Source organism: Idiotropiscis lumnitzeri, chromosome 5, assembly GCF_059441095.1.
Source record: "Idiotropiscis lumnitzeri isolate Australia: NSW breed Sydney's pygmy pipehorse chromosome 5, RoL_Ilum_1.0, whole genome shotgun sequence".
NCBI lineage: Eukaryota > Metazoa > Chordata > Actinopteri > Syngnathiformes > Syngnathidae > Idiotropiscis > Idiotropiscis lumnitzeri.
The window spans coordinates 8,008,846-8,029,829 of NC_142395.1; the positions used below are offsets into that span (position 1 = coordinate 8,008,846).

General features: G+C 41.0%; 3 protein-coding genes across 3 annotated transcripts; 1 reads left to right on the plus strand and 2 right to left on the minus strand.

Annotated features, from left to right (window-relative positions):
* Positions 1-7,439: 7,439 nt before the first annotated feature.
* LOC148336805 (zinc finger CCHC domain-containing protein 12-like) lies at positions 7,440-10,426 on the minus strand. The gene is made up of 2 exons (XM_088296036.1): positions 10,121-10,426; positions 7,440-9,773 (listed from the first exon to the last, which is right to left on the minus strand). The coding sequence occupies exon 2, from the start codon at positions 9,141-9,143 to the stop codon at positions 7,440-7,442; it is 1,704 nt and encodes a 567-aa protein (XP_088152162.1). The 5' UTR covers positions 9,144-9,773; positions 10,121-10,426.
* Positions 10,427-10,961: 535 nt separating this feature from the next.
* On the minus strand, positions 10,962-18,212 carry mphosph10 (M-phase phosphoprotein 10 (U3 small nucleolar ribonucleoprotein)). The gene is made up of 11 exons (XM_088297065.1): positions 18,070-18,212; positions 16,613-17,267; positions 16,335-16,534; positions 16,080-16,245; positions 14,840-14,981; positions 13,255-13,322; positions 13,010-13,147; positions 12,819-12,929; positions 11,769-11,876; positions 11,456-11,686; positions 10,962-11,221 (listed from the first exon to the last, which is right to left on the minus strand). The coding sequence occupies exons 1-11, from the start codon at positions 18,153-18,155 to the stop codon at positions 11,075-11,077; spliced, it is 2,052 nt and encodes a 683-aa protein (XP_088153191.1). The 5' UTR covers positions 18,156-18,212; the 3' UTR covers positions 10,962-11,074.
* Positions 18,145-19,622, plus strand: mcee (methylmalonyl CoA epimerase). The gene is made up of 3 exons (XM_088297066.1): positions 18,145-18,277; positions 18,830-19,170; positions 19,381-19,622. Exons 1-3 carry the CDS (start codon positions 18,211-18,213, stop codon positions 19,531-19,533), a joined length of 561 nt encoding a protein of 186 aa, XP_088153192.1. The 5' UTR covers positions 18,145-18,210; the 3' UTR covers positions 19,534-19,622.
* Positions 19,623-20,984: the final 1,362 nt, after the last annotated feature.

Here is a 20,984-nt window from a genome sequence, read left to right on the forward strand (position 1 = left end):
CTGTAGATTGAATGCAGATTGATTTATCCCATACTTTGCGTGTGAATGTTCGTATGCACGCTTTTAGCACGCTTGATAAATTACACCTCTGGGATGGTGTCAACATTCATCCATTATCTGAACCACTTCTCCACACTGGAGCCTATCCCAGCTGTCTTCGGGCAGTAGGCGGGGTACACCCTGAACTGGTTGCCAGCCAATCACAGGGCACACCCAACCACGCTCACACTCAAACCTATGGGCAATTTAGTGTGTCCAATCAACCTGCCATGCATGTTTTTGGAATGTGGGGGGAAGCCGGAGTACCCGGTGAAAACCCACGCAGGGGAGAACATGCAAACGCCACAACGGAAGGCCAGAGCCGGACTCGAACCCATGACCTCTGCACTGTGAGGCCATCGTGCTAACCAGTAGGGCCACCGTGCCGCCCCATGGGATAACAAATTACCTTTAATAATAATAACAATAATAATAATACATGTAAAAAATCGAATTTACATATTTCAGAAAAATTATATTTTGAAGTCCGATATATGGATGAAAATACGTTGGATTCCTGGGATATTTTAATCATTTTTTTTTAATCTGGGATAATTGCAGTCATGATGCGGCTTTAACGTTAACTTGACTTGATAACTTCAGCTCTTTTCGGGGTGCAATCGTGTTTGTTTTCTTCCTAAGTGGGCTAGTTGCCTAACAACAGAGATTTATATTTTATAACTTATAGTTTAGCTTGTATTTGGTCAACAGCAGAGCCAGTTGGCGGCATGCCCACACCCGCACACACGGAACCGAAGTCCGTGTGTGTTTTCAATAATTGGAAAATAAAGGTGATTCTGATTCTGAATGTGTATTTCGCCACGTCACATCCATCTAACTTAACTAGCGCGATTTGCTTTTGGGATGGGTGCGCAATTTTCACCCGCTGCCTCGATCGCCTCCATTCACTCTCGCGCGCGCTATACGTACTTGCTTGATGCATCTTGGCGATTGAAAACGTGCTTATCCATTTCATCCACATGTACAAATACTGTCAAGTAGAGTTGAAAAAACTAAATAAAAATATTTATATGGCCGGTTGGGTCTCTATCAAGCCTTCCGTGTGAAAGAAAAAAGGGGTGAATCACTCCTGCTCACTCGTTCCATGTTACAGGCAAATTCCTTTACTTTAATGTTTTTTTTTTGTTTTTTTTTTATCGTATGTAATCTACTCAACCTTTGTGGTTCATCTATAAAAGCAGAGGATTATAAAGGGTGTGCCAATTGACGTCATGGTATTCCGCATGAAACACGCGACGAATTCAAAGACCACTTGCATATAGTAGGGCATTGAATAACTACAATTATCGAAACAATGGGGACTTTCTACCAATCTATAAATCCTGACACATATTAGAAATCATGGGGTGAAATCACTGCAGAATTTCTCAATTACAATCAATGGTCCATCTGGTCACCTATTATAATAGGCCTACATATTCAAATCACTAGACTTCGATTCCAAGTAGTTGGGATGTCAAAGCTAGAATATATATTCGGCCCGAAGTGCTTTTTACTGATGTTTAAGTTTTTGCCATTGTACTGTTTCAGACCCAGTATTAATGTACTTCATGCAGGTGTAACCACCACAATTGAACTAAGCAGCGTCACACTCAAGCTAAGTAAAATAAATCTGAATTTGTTTGTGTGTACCAATTATTTGTAAGTATTCAACTCAAGACTCATCTATCTTGGGTTGCAGGGAGATTGGCGGCAGCAACTCTACTTAGAGCAATAATAAACCTCCAATAGAAACAAGACACACTTAGAACAATTAACAGGAATATGTGAACAGTTGTATTTATATATCCCAAACTCCCCAATATTCAGAACATTCAATCTCTCTTTAAACATATATTCGTGTTAGTTTGTGTCAAAATTGGTGTCAGATCTGACCCACAAAAAAAATGTCTGAGATCTCAGAAAAAACAAACAAAAAGGAAAAAAAGATTTGTCCAAAAAAAATCCTCTTGACGGTCCTACCACCCTCCAGGGAAATAGGTGGCCACGGGAATCCAACGTCACTCGCCGGCGTCCTAGGAAGTATCCAATCCACTGCCGGTGCAGTTCAAGCTTTAGACGATTCTTTTAGTCCCAGAAAAAAAACAGCCTGCACGAAACGTGCAGAGCAATCATTCAATGTGGCCCCAAAAACAACAGTGCAACAATCGTCCAGTGAAAAAGAAATTAAATAGAATAAAAGAAAATACGTGTATCTAACACACATGGAGTCCTTCGTGAGCCTGTTAGCTTATCTCACTAGGTAGTACACTTGCTAGGAAGGCATGTGCGAGTAAAATAGTTTACAATGCTTTAATTTTTTCAGTTATATCTCACCATTAGCTAATAACAATCTCAACGTTCACAAACCTTCATCCTGACTGTTTTTTTCAGTTAAACATCATGAGATACATTGACACAGGAATGTTAATTAGGCACATTCGACAAAAAACTCACCAGGATCGATAGTCTCAAAATAAATCGAATTTCCTTGGCAAGAAAACACCACAGGATTTGAACTCCATTCGCTCACAGTTCACACAAAAAAGTTCAACGGACCAGTATGGTCTATTCAGAGCCTTTCTCCTTCAACTCGCATGAAACAAAATGCTAGAAAGTTCTCTACGTCTCTCGTACGAGATGAGACGTCATATCAATGCTGCGGTGCGTTCTAGGTCCGTAGGAAATAGTAACAGCGCTAAGAAAAAATCACATTAACAGAAAATAAGAATAGGAATAAAAAAAGGCTGAGCCAAACATGGGTTACATTCTCCCCCTCTAAACGGCATGAGTCTCTTCATGCAACGTTTTACAGCTTGGGCATTGTGGAGGTTGTAGTACAGCTCTCGAGAACGCAACGCTTAAAGCCTGAAAAAAAGAACTAATAGCCAAGTTCAGTGGCTCTCCCAGTTCATCATAGGTAAACTTTTTAGGTTGACGTCTTTCTCTTTCGGAGCGTCGCAAGCCTATTGACTTAACCGCCGCATCATCTGTTTTGACAGTGTCAGTACTGGGTTTACAGTCTGAGGGAATAACTGTGTCAGTCAGGGTAGGAGTCAAGTCAGGTTCAGGGATCTCAATAAGATGGTCGGAAGACCTATCTGTAGATGGCAACTCAACACTACTCAACCCAGGAACTTCATGTTGTGAGGTCATGATGGACCTATCAAGGTCAAGTGTTGGTTTCTCTGGCCTTGCAATATCAGAAGATGACACTGAGGGTTGGACATGCTTAGGAGGTTGGAATTTAACAGGAAACTGCTCAGTTTGGGTATAAGGGCCCTTCGTGATTATCTCCCGCTCCCGTGAGTCAATACAAAATATCTCTTCATCACTCGTTTCATCCTTGTCACTGTACTCTCCTTCACTTCCAACATCAGTCTCCATCATCTTATTTGTCTTGCTCCTTGTCTTCACTTTCCTTGAATTGTCTCCTGGAGAATCGGATTCATTCTGATCCTCCACAGGTAAGAACCCACAAGGCAAAAGAAGATCCCTGTGTAAAGTGCGCTGAGGACCCTCTCCAGTCTCTGGTTTAACAACATAAACAGGACTGTCCTTGATGCGTTTTACAACAGTGTGAATGGTTTGCTCCCAACGATTTGCCAGTTTGTGCTTTCCTCTGACATTAACATTCTTTACTAGGACCCTATCACCAACAAAGAGTTCAGCAGCTCTTATTTTGTTGTCAAAACGTGTCTTATTCTTCTCACCCATCTTCTTTGAGTGTTTGGAAGCAAGAGCGTAGCTTTCTTGGAGGTTTGCACGAAGAGTTTTGACATAATCTGAATAGGACTTTGGACTAGATTTGCCAGGGTATGTACCAAGGATAAGATCAATAGGCAACCTGGGCTGTCTGCCGAACATTAGTTCGTATGGGGAATACCCTGTCGTGTCATTTCTGGTACAGTTGTAGGCATGCGTTAAGGGCTTGACGAAGTCTCGCCAATGGAACTTGTCCTTCTCCTCCAATGTGCCTAACATAGCTAGCAATGTCCTATTGTAGCGTTCTACAGGGTTTCCCCGGGGATGATACGGAGTGGTACGGATCTTCCTCGCCCCAACCAAAGCACAAAGCTCCTTGACTATTTTAGACTCAAAGTCTCTCCCTTGATCACTTAGCAGACGGCAAGGAAACCCATAGGGAATGATCAAGTTATCCCAAAGCGTTTTCGCTATCGTTTTAGCTTTCTGGTCTCTTGTAGGTACTGCTATGGCAAATTTTGTAAAATGATCCGTCAATACTAACACATTCCTTGTGTCTCGACTATCTGGCTCAATGGACAGATAATCCACACAAACTAATTCAAGTGGGTAAGTCGTGTGAATGTTTTCCAGCGGGGCGGCTCTTTGGGGAAGACCCTTCCTCATGACACATCGAGGGCATTTCCTGCACTTATCTTCAATGGACTTGGCCATTCTTGGCCAATAGAACCTAGCTCGAGCAAGATGTAAGGCACGGTCAAATCCCAGGTGACCAATCTCATCATGTACACCTTTCAAAGCTCTTTCACGATACTGATGAGGTAGTACTAACTGGTAGACTAGAGAATCTTGGTCTTTACACTTCCTGTATAACACTCCATTTCTGAGTTCAAGTTTGTTCCATTGGTTTAGCATGACCTTAACATCAGCGGATTCGTACTTTGTTTCATTGAGTCCAGGTTTTGCACCTCCTTCCAACAAGGTTATGACACGTGCAATAGGGGGGTCCATCCTTTGTGCTGTGTGCCAATCAGCATCTGTCATTAAGGGCAAGATATTTTCACCATATGCTTCAGGGACTGCTGTAAGGTCAATAGCGAGAGACTCGACAACAACAAAAGGTTCTGATGGAATTGAAACAGAATGGCGCTGGCACAAAGCAGTGAAAGTTTCATGATCCATTTGATTTGATGAATCAATGAGTCGCATTTTCATGTCATTAATACGAGCTCTCTCTTTGCAAAAAGCCTCATCTTCATAAGGTGGTTCTTGTGGCCGCCGAGACAACCCATCGGCGTCTTTGTTCGCTTGACCAGCCCTGTACTTGATGGTAAAGTGATAAGTGGACAAGGCAGCCAACCACCTGTGTCCAGCAGCATCCAACTTGGCACTTGTTAAGACGTATGTTAGAGGATTATTATCAGTCAGGACAACAAAAGAAGAACCATACAAGTAATCGTTAAATTTGTCACACACAGCCCACTTGAGGGCCAAGAATTCAAGCTTGTGTGTGGGATAATTTTGTTCGCTTTTGGAAAGCCCCCGGCTCGCATATGCAATTGCCCTAAGCTTCCCCCCTTGCTGCTGATAGAGGGCAGCTCCCAAGCCATCACGACAAGCATCAGTGTGCAGTATGTATGGGAGCTGTGGATCTGCAAAGGCGAGAATAGGTGCTGAGGTTAGTTTCCTGATTATCGTGTGAAACGCTGTATCACACTCTGGAGTCCACTGCTCTGCAAGAGGCTGAGTCGGACTGCGAGTTAGCTGAGGTGGCTCTCGTTTGTAAATTTTTCCTCGTTTCTTTGGTGGGTGATAATTTGTAGTAAGACGGTTAAGGGATTTAGTTATCTTGGAATATCCTTCAATAAAACGTCGATAGTACCCAGCGAAGCCTAAAAAACATTTTAACTCTTTGACAGTAGATGGACGTGGCCAGGTTTTCAAAGCTGAGATTTTGTCCGGATCAGTATGTACTCCATGGGCATCCACAACATGTCCTAAATATTTAACTGAGTCTCGAAAGAAATGACACTTTTCTGGGGACAGTTTAAGCCCATAGTCTCTGAGACGTGACAGGACTTTCATCAACCTGTTCTCGTGTTCCTCCAACGTGTCTGAGAACACAATTAGATCGTCCAAAAAAACAAGCACTTCGTTCAAGTGGAGGTCACCAACACACCGCTCCATGAGGCGTTGGAAAGTGCCTGGGGCATTCGTGACACCTTGTGGCATCCTATTAAATTCATAGAAGCCAAAGGGGCATACAAAAGCTGTCTTAGGCTTGTCTTCTTCAGCTACCTCAACCTGATAATAACCAGACTTAAGGTCCATGACAGAAAACCACTTCGCCCCACTGAGAGCTGTGAATGTTTCCTCAATATTTGGGAGGGCGTATGCATCTCTTATGGTCCTCAAATTTAACTTGCGATAGTCTATGCATAGCCTGATGGATCCGTCCCTCTTTTTAACCAATACAATTGGTGAAGCAAAGGGGCTTTGAGACTCACGGATTATACCTGCGTCAAGTAGCTGTCTGAGATGCTGCTTCACTGCTTCTCTGTCGCTTGGGTGAATTGGCCTTGGACGTTCTTTGAAGGGTGTCTCATCGTGTAACCGGATCTGATGCTTTACAGCAGTAGTGTGGCCGTGCGACATGTCATCAAGAGCAAAAACATCAGAAATGGATAGTAACTTTTCCCGGATGCGCTCTTTCCATACCTCTGAGATGGGAGACTCGTCAAGATCGAAGATGAATCTACTGGTCTCCTGTCCCGGTTGATTTAGGGAAACTTGAGGTTTAACAGGTGTAAAAGGGGACACCTGCTGGGCTACACAAGCTTGTGCAAGAACGCTGGTTGGCCGCAGTGTCACGCTACGTTCACCCACATTATGTACAATGACAGGCACTTTGGTACTGGCCCTAAAAGGAATGTCTACAAAAACGGACTCGATCAGCAGGCCTCCTGGCAACTTGTACTGCTCATGCTGTTCAAGCACAAAGCTCGTGTATGGGTTTGTTCTTCTTAATCTCACATTTCCCATGAGACATGTTTTCTGGTTTGGAAGAATTGTGACAGGCTTCTTACTATGCAGCATTACCGGGTAGGGATCGGTATCATTTCTCTGAGCCTGGGCAACATGTTGTAGGATCATTGCAAACTCTTTGGAGCGTATTCCTTGAATAAACGCAGGCCCATTTTGCTCCACTAATTGTTCATAAAGTCGCAAAAGTACATTTGTCCCAATCAGCAATGGAATTTTACTGTTAAAGTGGCATTCGGGAACTACGAGTGCTAGTACGACCAACTCCTGCTCTTCTCCTATCATATGTCGTGGGAAGGAAATGTGCGTCTGAATGTAGCCGAGGTATGGGACATTCTGTCCTCCGGCTCCCTCAATTTCAAGAATAGTGTGGATAGGTTGGATGGAAAGATGAGAAAGGTGCTCTTTGTGGAAAGACTCAGAGATTGTCGTTACTTGTGAACCGGAATCTATTATAGAGTCACATGGCGTCCCTTCAATCAGTACAGAGGCTGCACAGCGTGGGCCTATGAGACCTTTGGGCAAAGACAATTGAGGGTCGAAAATGTGTTCGGGTTTCATCGGGCAAGTGTTTTGCTGTTCAGTGTCAAAAGATTTGGGACTCTGAGAATCAATGGTTGCAGCTCCTGGATGTCCCACAGCAGGAGCTGCCATTAGTTTAATGCAAAAGGAGCTGAAGCCTGTCGTGCCACAAAGTCAGCTTGTTTCTTCTTCAACTCAGCGTTTTTCTCTCTGACGTGGACAGGGTTTGAATCATTCGTGCAATGAACTGCTATGTGATTGTCTTCCCCACACTTGAAACAAAACCATGCACGAGGCATGCCAGGGATTTTAACAGAGGTTCGTGACTGTCTTGAATTGACATATAAGGACTCCTTAGGCTCAGTTGCACCATATTTGTGTGCAACCCTTTGGGTTTGGATAAGCATTTGGACTTGCTTGGTTAACTCAGCAATTTGCTTTTCAATGTTAGCAGGTTCATTTGTGGGTTGTGAATCTACAGGGGGACTAGACATTGGGGTGGTGGTCTTTTCCTTTTTGCTCAACTTTTCCACTTGCTTTGTGAGTTCAGTGACCTTTAAATCAAGCTTTGCAGTTTCGTCATCAAATAAAGTGGGGCTTGTCAGCGACGCTTGGTCAAGGACGGGCATGTTAAATACAGAGTGGGCATGTGCAGCAGCCTTTGTTGCACCCAAATGTTTTTTCATACGGTCCAATTTAGCTGTCCGTCTGTCTTCCTCTGTCCGCAACATGAGAATGAGGTCCGGGAACGAAGGGGGGGAACTCTTTTTCCCTTCAAGCTGAAGACCTATTATCAAACTCTGGTCCCAGCAACCCCGAATGAACTGTTTAAGGAGTAGCTCATTCACATTTGTAGTAGATGCACCCCCTCTAGAAATAACTCTGGTGAGAAGACTGTGAAGGCGACTCAAGAAAGCGGAGGGCTTTTCTCCATTGTTTTGGTTGGAGCCCAGAAATGAAGCGAAAAGTTCTTCTCCATCCTCAACAACGCCAAAAGCGGATTCAAGCTGAGTCACATATGTTGATGGTAGTGCAGTGACTCCGAGGGGCTTTACAATGTCTGAAGCAGGGCTAAGTAAGCTTTCAAGCATCCTTCTTACTTTGTGTGCATCAGTCAAAGAAGAGTCGCAAAGTAAAAGATCAACTTGGGTGCGCCATGTCTCATAATCAACTTCACCGTTGGGCCGAGGAAGTCGACCTGAGAAGGTGCGTATTTTTGCATGTGCAAGGGACGTATGAGTTGGCTCGTTACGTATAATGTGCTCAACCACCACTTTCTGGACATGAGAAGGGTTGTAAATGCTCTCATCTAAACGAACAGCACTAGGACTAAAAGCACTTGTGGGCTCTGCTGGTTCACTTTGATCACAATAGTGAGTGTCAGTATCAATGTTTTGGTCATTAGTCGGTTGTGTCATAGCATTAGGTGTGGGGCCCGCCTGTAATTCACTTTGAAGGAAACTAAGGAAGCCTACCTTGCCACTATTTCCCATAAACTCAAGTTCTCTAAGGTACCGACGGGCCACTTCTTTGCCCATCTCCCCTTGAGCGATATCTCTAATAGTTTTAGAAGACCAAGTCGAACTTGGGTTATTGGGGCTTGCAAGTTCCCCTAAGGTCGCAGGATCAACTTCCAAAATAGCCTGTTCTGATTCGTAGATAACGAGAGTTCTGCCTTGCGGTTGGTGTGGCTCATCTGGAACCCTAATGACCTTTTCTATTTTACCATTTATCACAAAAACATCAGAAATATGACCATCTGTGCAAGTTGGTTCAATTCCTGTGACATACAACGTTTTTTGACCATCAACTCTAAACCGCTGACAAAGATCCATTTTTTTTCCAGGGATATAAGTTATAATTAAGCGTATCTTATGGGTTGGAGGTAACAAAAGCCACTATGCCAATCTCCTGGCTGGCTCGCCACAATTTGTGTAACCACCACAATTGAACTAAGCAGCGTCACACTCAAGCTAAGTAAAATAAATCTGAATTTGTTTGTGTGTACCAATTATTTGTAAGTATTCAACTCAAGACTCATCTATCTTGGGTTGCAGGGAGATTGGCGGCAGCAACTCTACTTAGAGCAATAATAAACCTCCAATAGAAACAAGACACACTTAGAACAATTAACAGGAATATGTGAACAGTTGTATTTATATATCCCAAACTCCCCAATATTCAGAACATTCAATCTCTCTTTAAACATATATTCGTGTTAGTTTGTGTCAAAATTGGTGTCAGATCTGACCCACAAAAAAAATGTCTGAGATCTCAGAAAAAACAAACAAAAAGGAAAAAAAGATTTGTCCAAAAAAAATCCTCTTGACGGTCCTACCACCCTCCAGGGAAATAGGTGGCCACGGGAATCCAACGTCACTCGCCGGCGTCCTAGGAAGTATCCAATCCACTGCCGGTGCAGTTCAAGCTTTAGACGATTCTTTTAGTCCCAGAAAAAAAACAGCCTGCACGAAACGTGCAGAGCAATCATTCAATGTGGCCCCAAAAACAACAGTGCAACAATCGTCCAGTGAAAAAGAAATTAAATAGAATAAAAGAAAATACGTGTATCTAACACACATGGAGTCCTTCGTGAGCCTGTTAGCTTATCTCACTAGGTAGTACACTTGCTAGGAAGGCATGTGCGAGTAAAATAGTTTACAATGCTTTAATTTTTTCAGTTATATCTCACCATTAGCTAATAACAATCTCAACGTTCACAAACCTTCATCCTGACTGTTTTTTTCAGTTAAACATCATGAGATACATTGACACAGGAATGTTAATTAGGCACATTCGACAAAAAACTCACCAGGATCGATAGTCTCAAAATAAATCGAATTTCCTTGGCAAGAAAACACCACAGGATTTGAACTCCATTCGCTCACAGTTCACACAAAAAAGTTCAACGGACCAGTATGGTCTATTCAGAGCCTTTCTCCTTCAACTCGCATGAAACAAAATGCTAGAAAGTTCTCTACGTCTCTCGTACGAGATGAGACGTCATATCAATGCTGCGGTGCGTTCTAGGTCCGTAGGAAATAGTAACAGCGCTAAGAAAAAATCACATTAACAGAAAATAAGAATAGGAATAAAAAAAGGCTGAGCCAAACATGGGTTACACAGGTATAATATCAATGTCCACATTTGGGGATTATGACAATACTGCCAACTCGTTTCCATGACAGTAAAATATGCAGTGAGGTCACGTGTCATAAATCGTTATTTTACAGTCCTCTTGGTGGCGCAACAGTAACTGTTATGCCGTACAGCATTCCGAATTTACTCTAATTCATGGGTCGCCAACCTTATTAAGAAAGAGAGGTTCTTCTTGCATACTGCTTTTGCAAAGGGCTGCCACTTTCATTCATTTACCCATGTCCTCCCAAAATACTAAATTTGATTGCATTTAGTAGGTAATAAATCTCATAGCCAAAGCACCCGCTAGCCTGTGTCAGCTATGCAGTACTAAAACAAAGACTTGAAATTGACCATAGTGTCCGAATTTACACCACTGCACGAATAATTATGTGTTAGCTTGTTGCCCGGCGGGGCAACTCATGTGGTGACCCCTGGATTAGATTGCACTAAAATATTTAGATTTCAAGCACAATGTGTTTTCACATTTCAGCTAAAGAAAAACAACGTTTCAATAAAGGTTCATTTTAATCAAAACAAATACATCTTCAATAATTCAAAGATTGAAGTAAACAATAAAAATGCACTCTGTACAGTATAATTATCCACCATAAGAAAGCACCAGTCATTATAACTTGAGTTTGATGGCCGAAACTTCCTTGTGTTTCTTTTTTGTAGGCTGCCCTTTTGCACTTTTGATCTGACTTTTCACTTGATCCTGCAGCTGAGAGAAGAAGGCTTGAGAAGAGCGCAGTGCTTTATCCTTTCCCTCATCCTAAAACAAGACACAAAATATTATTAGTCAAGTTTGTCACATTAAGTACTGTCGAATAATTCGCATTGGCATAGCTACCACACATAGATATAACATCATACACACAATTTATCTGGATCACACAGTAAATGTAAACATTACATTTTAAAAAGGGCTGGTGATTTTTCCAATTATTATTTTTCATAGCAGAATGTCATTTGTGGCGCTATCAAATTGTAGAAGAGGGCCATTCACCTTGAGTATAGTAGCTTTGCCTCCTTTGGTGAGTTTCTTCAAGTCTTCCCTCGCTTGACCCTTAGATGGCTTTTTGTTCTCACCGGCTTTACTGGCTTCTTTGAGCTTCTTTTTCCTTTCTTTCTCCTTGATTTTGAAATGTTTCACCTTCTTCTTATGCCGTCTCTCTCGCTTCTTGTCTGTTGCTGTCCTCTCAGTGGCACCCAAAATATCACCAGCTTTGGTTTTCTCCTTTAGTTGGAAGAAAGTATTCTTATATATTTTTGTACCAGCCGCAAAATATTTCCCGAATACAAAAGCAAGTATTCCAAACCTTGATTTCCTCTGGTGCAAGTAGTGTAGCATCACTGGCAGTGACTGGAGCTACTTCTTCCATAGTGATAGATGGCAGGTTAGAGACCACCTTCACCTCAGGTTGAGACTGGAGGAGAAAAGGAAACATGAGCAAGTGGTCAAGCAGCAATCTTTGAGGACAGCCAATCACTAAAAGACACATCAAAATCAAATTCACTGCTGTGCAGTGTGCGGCGTCTTACAAATACACTGTCAATACATTTTTTTTTATATAGGGGAAGCTAAGCGCACAAAGTCTCTGTCACATCACTCTCTCCTTTATTGTCGCCGGCTTCCTGTGTTTGTGTTTGGAGGAGCAGCGTGCGCAACCATCCCATTAATTTCCAAATGCAGCCCCTGTTCTAAACCAACCAGCAGGTCACACTTGAATTGTTCCCATCTGGACTGTCTGACTGGTGCAACGTGTCCCCAGTTGGAGCACCAAGAGCATTCTGTTTTTGGAGCTATTTGAACAACGCGCAAAGTTTCTAAACAGTTGAAGATAAAGATAAAGATGTCCTTTAATAGTCCTACAATGGGGAAATTTGCAAAGTGAAGCAATGCCTGCTCGGAGAATATTTCCAAACGCTCCCTCGAGCTTGTTGTCCCCCGAAATACAATTCTCTCATTGTGGGTGCGTTTGGAAATAATGGAACTTATCACCCGCGAAAAGTGAGTGAACATGCTACTACCGTATGTCAAGTCTAAAAATCGATTCAAGGTTGTATTTTTCTGTTGCGGTGCATCAGGAGTCTTGGTGTGGGGTGAAGAGTCATCAACTCAGCCACCTCATTCTGTTGTACGGTGAATCTTATAGCTATAATGCCTATTACTCTCGTTGCACTGTATGTTTCAAATTGGATCTGTAATTGTGGACATTTGAATCATTTGTTTAATCCTCCGGTTTCATACTATAACATTTCTGAGTATGTCACGGACTTAACATTCACAAACACTCATGCCTTTCTGTGCCTACATCACAAAATTACTTGAAATTTTTATGTGGCCTGTAAAAAAAAAAAAAACTTACAGGTTTGGGTGTGAAGTGGAAATTGGATAGCGCATCCAATTTTAAGAAGAGTGTGTCCATTAGTTTTTGTATTTCCACATGGGCTGGGCTTTCCTCTTCCTCTGTCTTTTCCTGAAATCATGAAGATGTCAGCAATTCAAACGAAAAAGACAACTGTATTTACAAAAGTGTGAAAATGAGAAAAGTATAACCTGCGTCAGCTTCAGGTATTCCTGCTCATAAATTTCAGCGAGACTCTGCTTGCTCTTCTCATGGTCTAACGTTAGTCTCTTCTTGTACTCAAACACGTCCTCTTTGGGCTTCTCCTTTCGGACCACGTCATCAAATGCCTTGGGAGATAAAAGTAAAAAAGTGCGGCCTTTTTTAAGCAGGAAAAGAGTACCATTTCAAATAGTTAACGTATTGTAAAACAACTTGTTGAGATGTAGACACAAACCTGGTCTTTAATTCTCTGCTTAATGATGTCTTCCAGCTGCAGAGTGGTTTCCTCTGTGATAGCAGGAGCTGACCGAAAACAGAGCGAATCTCATGGTCAGAGTGAGGCATTCAAATTATTTATCATTCCAGATAGAGAGTTTGACGAGTTAACTGACGGAAGCGAAGACGGAAGCGTGGTTAAAATAACATGACAGACTGACCAACAGACGATTACAGTTTGGTTCGGCTTGAAGAAAATGACAGACTGAAAATGACGCACGGGTGCCCAGGCCGCTGACGGATGACGAATGACTGAATGGCAACATTTTGTAAATTGCCCACATCTGGTTAATAGTAAATCCTTTTTTGCAGCCGATCTCGCATGCTAAAGTAGCAAGCTAGCTGGTGGTTAAGATCTCCCATTAGTTGCCATAACTATTACTTTTGTTTCTTCTTCTTCCATTTTCTTTTGGCGGTTAGCAAATACTTTTGTTGCATTACGCCCAGGGATGCGTTCTGATCGAACCCCAGTACTAAACTGGCCTTGGGTCTGAATTTTTTTAAAACTACAGTATTCATAGGCTCCACCCTTATTGGTTTTGTTAACGGTCTTGGATGAAATGAGTATAATTATTGCTTAATTTATACTATATGAATGTTATTTTGCATCTTCAACCTTCTTGATCTTGTTTTTAACTGGCTGATGAAGCCACGCCATCACCGACTTGGGAGTCCAGGCTGCAGAGTCCGTGGCTTTCAAGGCTCGGAGTAGTGAGGTTTTACCAACGTACGCTCACGCAGGGCGAACTGGCGTCCTTTAGGTTCAGGTTAGCTCAGTTGCCATTTCACTGTTTAGGTATGACTAACCAATTTCCACTCAGTGCAACCGTTACACAAAAGTAGACGTTTGGTTATTCTTGGTTTGAGTGGTTATGACCGGCGACTGGAGCGGGATGGCGGGATGCACGTTGTCACAATCATTAAAACATTAAGGCGAAACAAGATCAAGCTTACAGAAAATGTGCATCTCACCTCACAGAAGTGCTTTTCGCAGCACAACTACACGTTCCAGCCTTGTTGCTCTACACAAGTTTTCTTTTGCAATAAATAATTGTTTGCATAATGTTTAAAGGGATAATGGAGATTTTTTTCAAATCGCTACTTGTTCTGTAAATTATTTCTTTATGGATTTATTTTACATTAGTGTCATTGTAGTTGTATAACAGTAAACAACCCCCCCCCCCAAAAAAAAAAAGATGCATTAGTTCTATATTTTTGTTTCTGTCTTATCTAAACAACACTTTTTTGTCATAGTTTGGCTACTGCTGCAACTTACACTCAGGTGTGACTTGTATATATTAAAATGAGAGCTCGGACTGGCACACGATATCCCCATTTATTAATTATGTTGACTTTCTTTCTGGTTGACAAATAGTTTTGGTGCATTACTGCTACTTTCTGGCCAACTGCGGTAAAGCACCTAAGGTATTAGTCAAAGAGCAAAAGAGAAAAAAATGGAAGCAGGAGAAGATCCGGACCTATTCACACAGTAGATGCAGTTATCACCATCCACCCCTGCACCCATTTCCCAGAATGCTACCTACCCTTCCTCGATCCCTGCTCAAAGTCCAAATCTTCCTCAAGCATGCTGTTCTCTGGACGGGTTTGTGCTGTCACCTCTCCCGACAGCTGCCACGACTTTGCAGCAAGGGAGGCTTGCTCCAACTCCTCAATCTTTTGTGACATCTGCACATAGCAAGTTAAGAAATCATACAGATTGATCCAAGCTATAGGAAGCGCTGTGTTAAATGATTAATTAGCTGTGTTGCTTGACTCTGTCTTTTGGCCATGACAACCACAATGCTGCAGGAAAAAAATCTAATTTCACTTAATGAGCCTGGAAACGATAATTGACGAAAAATAATGCATCATCGTTGATCTATCTATGCTGGTAACAGATAGAACCATTACATGCTCTTTCATTAGCTGGCAGAAGGTTCAATACACGTGTGCGCCCACCAGTCAAACAATAGATTAATGGTTTTATGTTCAACTAAACGTGAAGTTTGGGAAATACTAGTATAGGTGAATGCTGGATGATAGACCTATTACAGTTGGGCCAGGGCCAACAAATTCTCTTGAGATTCTAGGCTACGATCTACTCTCATCATACTCCACGGAAGCGTATTGCATTCACTTGAGAAAAAACAAACAAACTTGTTTTTCTGAGTATTTTTTGGGGGCCTTTGTTTTTGTATATATATTTTTTTCTTCTCTGTTTTATGGAGTATTTTTCTGAGTAATTTTTTTTCTGAGTTTTTTTTGTTGTTGTTTGTTTTTCGGACTTAGCAATTTGGGGTAAGCGGGGAGGAGTCCGCCAATAAGCGAGTCTGCAATACATCACTTGGAGTTCAGTGGTGAAAAAAATTACTCTGAAAAACAGAGAAAAAAATTGGTCCAAAAAACTGGAAAAAAAAAATTACTCCGAAAAACAGGGAAAAAAATTACTCCCTAAAACAGAAAAAAAATACTCCATAAAACAGAGAAGAAAAAAATATATGAAAAGAAAAAACAAAGGCCCAAAAAAATTACTCAGAAAAACAAATTTTTTTTTTTTCTCAAGTGAATGCAATATGCTTCTGTAATACTCCACTAATGTTGAGCATTAATTTGAATTATTGCATAACACAAAAAAAGAATATATGTCAGTCTGTTAGTACATCTCTAAATGCTGAATTCTTGCTCTCTGCAGGGTCTGAATGCAACTGTTATTTAATGCATTAAACATCATCACAAGGGCCTTTTCTGGACTTCTTTGTTTTTTCATGCAAGTAGTACAATTACCTTTTCTTGAATTTTCTCATACGATGACTTGGATTGAGATTTTTTGGGGCTTAGGCTTTTCCCTCCAAAAATGTCCTCAAGGTCCTCCCCTTCACTGTCGTCATCTTCAGAAAGTTTAAAAGTCACCTTTTTATGAGAGGCATTTGCTTGGCTCACATTTCCGTTCCTTGGAAAAGGCAGTTTAAAAAGAATTTGTGATTAACCATTGACATTGTTAAATATCCAAAAGAAAAAAAAGAAAATTATCAGTCATACTCATTGTCCTCGCCAGATTCATCATCATCATCATTATCGTCGTCGTTGTCATCATCATCATCATCATCTACTTCTTCTTCTCCATCTTCCTCCTCATTCATGCTGTCATCCTCACTATCCAACTGGTCGCCAGCATCAGTGGCGCTCCCTTCAACAGCACTAAAATAGTCTTTGTACTTAAGGTCTCTGGAGCTCTTCTCCTGTTTGTATAAAGAATAATTAAAAAACAATATTTCATGAGATGCAAAATCATAATGTAAAGATGCGACAATACGTACAGTGCTTTTCTTTGGCTTTCTGCTCAACATCGTTTCAAGGTCAAAATTGTCATCCTCATCTGAGGGTAGATCCTGAAAGTAATCCACATGATTATCATCCTCGTTCTCCTTTCCTTCTTGCTTGTCCATGTCGTCAAGAAAGGACTCCATCTCTGACAACTTGAAGAACCTATCATCAACTTCCGAGGGTAGGCTCTTCATTTTGGAATGTTCCTCTGTGGGCTCCCTCTTTAGTTTCTCTCGCTTCTCCAGAGCATCCACGTCAAAATCTAAATCAGAGTCCTCATCTGTGAAATCTTCTGCTTCACGGTCCGCCATTTTCTTAGGCCTACCACGTGGCTTTTCTTCGGCTTCTTCTTCCATACTTTCATTGGGCTCTCCTTCGTCATGCCCAGTTTCTTCATCCATGTCCTCTTCCTCATCAAGTACTGCTAGCGTCTCATCGGACACAGCCACATCAACTGCATTTCTGAAATGTTTTAGAACAGCAGCATTCTGCAGCTCCAGTTCCTGCCAGATTTGTTCTTCATCAAAGTTTTCCACCACCAGGTGGACGAGTGGGCTGCCATTATATTCTGCTGGTTCCTGTGCTTTGTGGAGGTCATATAGAGTTTTGGTCAGAGAAGTAAAGTCTGCAGCCACGGCATCTTGAAGGCTGCAACAATAAAAACAGAGCCATTGCATGTTATTAGCAATGGAAGTTTTTAGTAATCATCACACTAAAATTTGTTCATGGTGTGAATCTTTCAGCGCATAAAATCTCACATGAAGAACTTATTTTTGCACCGCACCAGAACAGTTATGAAATAATGTACCTATGACTGAGGATGGGGCTTAAAATTTTATGGCAACTGTCACATTGGCTGCCAGGATGGCCGAGTGGTCTAAGGCGCCGCGTTCCGGACCCAGTCTCCCCAGGAGGCCTGGGTTCGAATCTCGAATTTCCCCATTGTGGGACTAATAAAGGCAATATTATTATTATTATTATTATTATTATTACATTGCAAAAAACAAAGACTACTACTTATCAATGATCATTCGAGGTGATTAAGGAACACAATGTCACTGAGTATTATTTGACATTCATATCTTGTCACAAAAAAAACCCCACACACAAATACAACAGAATGTGTTACATTCTGTGGATCACATGTTCTCATTTCTTCATATTTAATAATAATAATAATAATAAATCTGATTTATTTTACTGTGCCATAACAAACGCAACCGCAGTCTGTGATCAGTAATTAGTAACTGACTACTCCTTAGCTACTGTTACTTACTGCATTGTATTTATCTTCTCAATTATATTATGCTATTCTTCAATCAATACTTCAGCACACACTGTTTTGCTATTTTCATCGTTAGCTTAAGCTAGGCTAAGCTCGACCGCCAATATGCAACGTTGAAACAAGTTTTAAAATAATGGCACAGCCATTCGTAAAAATAACACTTGCCTCAGAAAATTATCCGGATGCTGTGTGTTGACGTTAAGTTTATTCAAACACTCTTCCAATGGAACGCATTCGTCTGATTTAGCCATCGTTGCCCACACATGTGAGAATTTCGGTGTCGCGTATAAATAGGCTCTAAAAGAAATGTTCCGGTTATATTTGGTTCCGTTGCTGGCGTTCAACATGGCGTCGGCTTTTCTGAAGGTTGCAGGTTGGTTTTTATTTATGACATGATTAATGTTACAGGCAGTTTTTGCCATTTCTCTTTTATATTAGGCTACATATGAACTAGTGTTAATGCGATTTGTCTAACTGGTTTGAACAAAATGCGACGTGAATGTGCTCATTACGAGTACTGATGCCAACTACTTAACGCGTTAGTTTTAGTTTTTTTTTGTAAAAGTTGTGTCAGTCCTAAATAGTTTGCAACTTGCGGTCGTATATTCCCATATCTCTTACAAATTTAACATTTTCATGATGTCATCAACTGTAATTGTTTTTGCTGCTAACTTGCAAAACCAATGAACCTGCTGACGAGAGAAGTCAACATGTATTCAGCTTGGTACGTGTCTGTGCCTATTACTTGACCTGGATCTATGCTTTTTATCTCTATTCAACATTCCATGTATCTTAAAAAAAAAGTAAGCGCCGACTTGTCGTGCCTTTTGTCTTTATAACCATGCATAAATCACATTTTAACTTAAAAAATATAGACAAATCCAAACTGTATTCATCTCAGCCTGTTCTCCTGGTATTCTTTAAGTTTCTAGCCTTTCAAGACATTCTCATATCACCCTCCTGAGAGTGCTTTCGACCTCAGCACCCCTTCAAAAGGGCATCCCCGGGTCACTGTGGAACCTGGGCAAGCTGAACCATATTGCCATTGCTGTCCCAGACATGGACAAGGCCACAGCCCTGTATCGAGATGTCCTTGGGGCCACAGTGAGTGAAAAAGTGCCTCTACCAGAGCACGGCGTCTACACGGTGTTTGTGGAGCTCGGCAACACAAAGCTGGAGCTTCTCCATCCTCTTGGGGAGAAAAGCCCCATTTCTGGATTCTTGCAGAAGAATAAGGCTGGCGGAATGCACCACATTTGTATTGAGGTGAGCACAAGCAAATTTGGTTGTCCTTTTGTCTTGTCTTAAAGCATCTAATCACATGTTAATGTAATGCAGAACATCACACTCCATATTAGTTTAAATTGCAAACTGATTTTAAAATGTGTGTTGTATTTACTTTATAGATAATGAGTTTTAAGAGAGCCTTTAATTAACCAGGGATAATCACTTATACTATTGAATAATCTGTTGCAGGTTGACAACATCAACGCTGCAATCAAAGACCTGAAAGTAAAGAACATCAGAACTCTTTCAGCTGAGCCCCGAATAGGCGCTCATGGGAAACCAGTCATGTTTCTTCATCCCAAAGACTGTGATGGTGTACTGGTGGAGCTTGAGGAAGCATGAAGCGGCTCAAGAACTTCGGATGTTGTTTCTTCAATTCCAACGATACGACAATCTTGCATTTGCTATGAAATTTAAGTGTGCTTTTTTTTTTTTGTGACAAATTCTATATGTTAAATCAACTTCCTGTTGTGTGGAATTATGATAATGTTCGGGATTGTGCTTGTCTCTCAAATTCAAACATTGCTAGCCATTTACTCAATGAACCTGTCAAGGTTTGTGGCTGTTGCAGCATTGCAATGATCATGGAATTATTAAAACGACTCTGGCATTTATTTTGTGCGCATATAGATCTTGAGCTGTACTGAAGTTGAAACAAATATTCATATTTTTGTGATTTGGAATACACACTTGAATGCCCAAACCTTAGGGATATTGTAATATTTGGGCTTATGTAGCTAAATAATGGAAACAAAACATCAGGGGATGATGCAATGCTGTTACAACAACCTAATGGTGAACTGATTCAATTATCACTAACCTGACTGTTAATGTAAAACAAAGCCTTTTTAGTTTAGTAAATGATATTTTTGATGCAGTTCTTTATACCCAATTTACTGCTTTAATTGTCTATTGAATTATTGCTTTTTTTGTTATACTATGTAAAGCACTTTGTTACAGCTGTGGCTAATTGTGTAATGCGCTATACAAATAGTTGTATGTAAACGGCTTTTACCGCTTTCGCTGTGTTATGTACTTCAAAGACGCATATCACAGACGGACATAAAATGTGTTATTCCAACACTTCACCCGATTCAGATGTAAATATCTTCAAATTAAAACTATGTCTGCACTTAGAGCACATCTTGATTGATTTATTTCAAATTCATTGTGTACAAAGATGGAATGTTGAAAATTGTGTCACTGTTCAAATATTTTCTGACCTGTCTGTAAATTGAAATTGAACTAAACCTCTATTGTGCTGGAAATGCATTCCCATCATTTCCTGATCGAAATATTGCTTTTCATTTAAATCAGTCATTTATTTTAACATGCTCCGGCGATCTCTACCCTCAGCGCGGATTTGTGCATAAAATGTGCATCACAATTTTTTTTCCCTTCAAAAGGTGGGAGTTTTGTCTCAATGTAAAGCATATTGCATAAGACCAACAGTGTGTCCACCAGTCAAGAAAAGTCAAAAGTATTAACTGTAATGGGTTAAAAAAAAGTTGAATTTACTTAATCTCGCATTTGATGTTTTATTAAATGACAGAGCGAGCAAATCATGAGTAGGCAATGTACAGAGGGTTCTCTGTTTAAGGTGACTCCATGAACATTTGCACGATCAAGAGTCGCAAACGTTTGTGGATGATATTTAAAACCCCACAAACAATTCCAGGACTAATGACATTTTTCAACTACAATGTTTCGCGAAGCTTATAACAGATATTTACTTGAATATCTTGGAATTGATGCAAAATCACCAAATATAAAATATATTTAATTCAAAGACT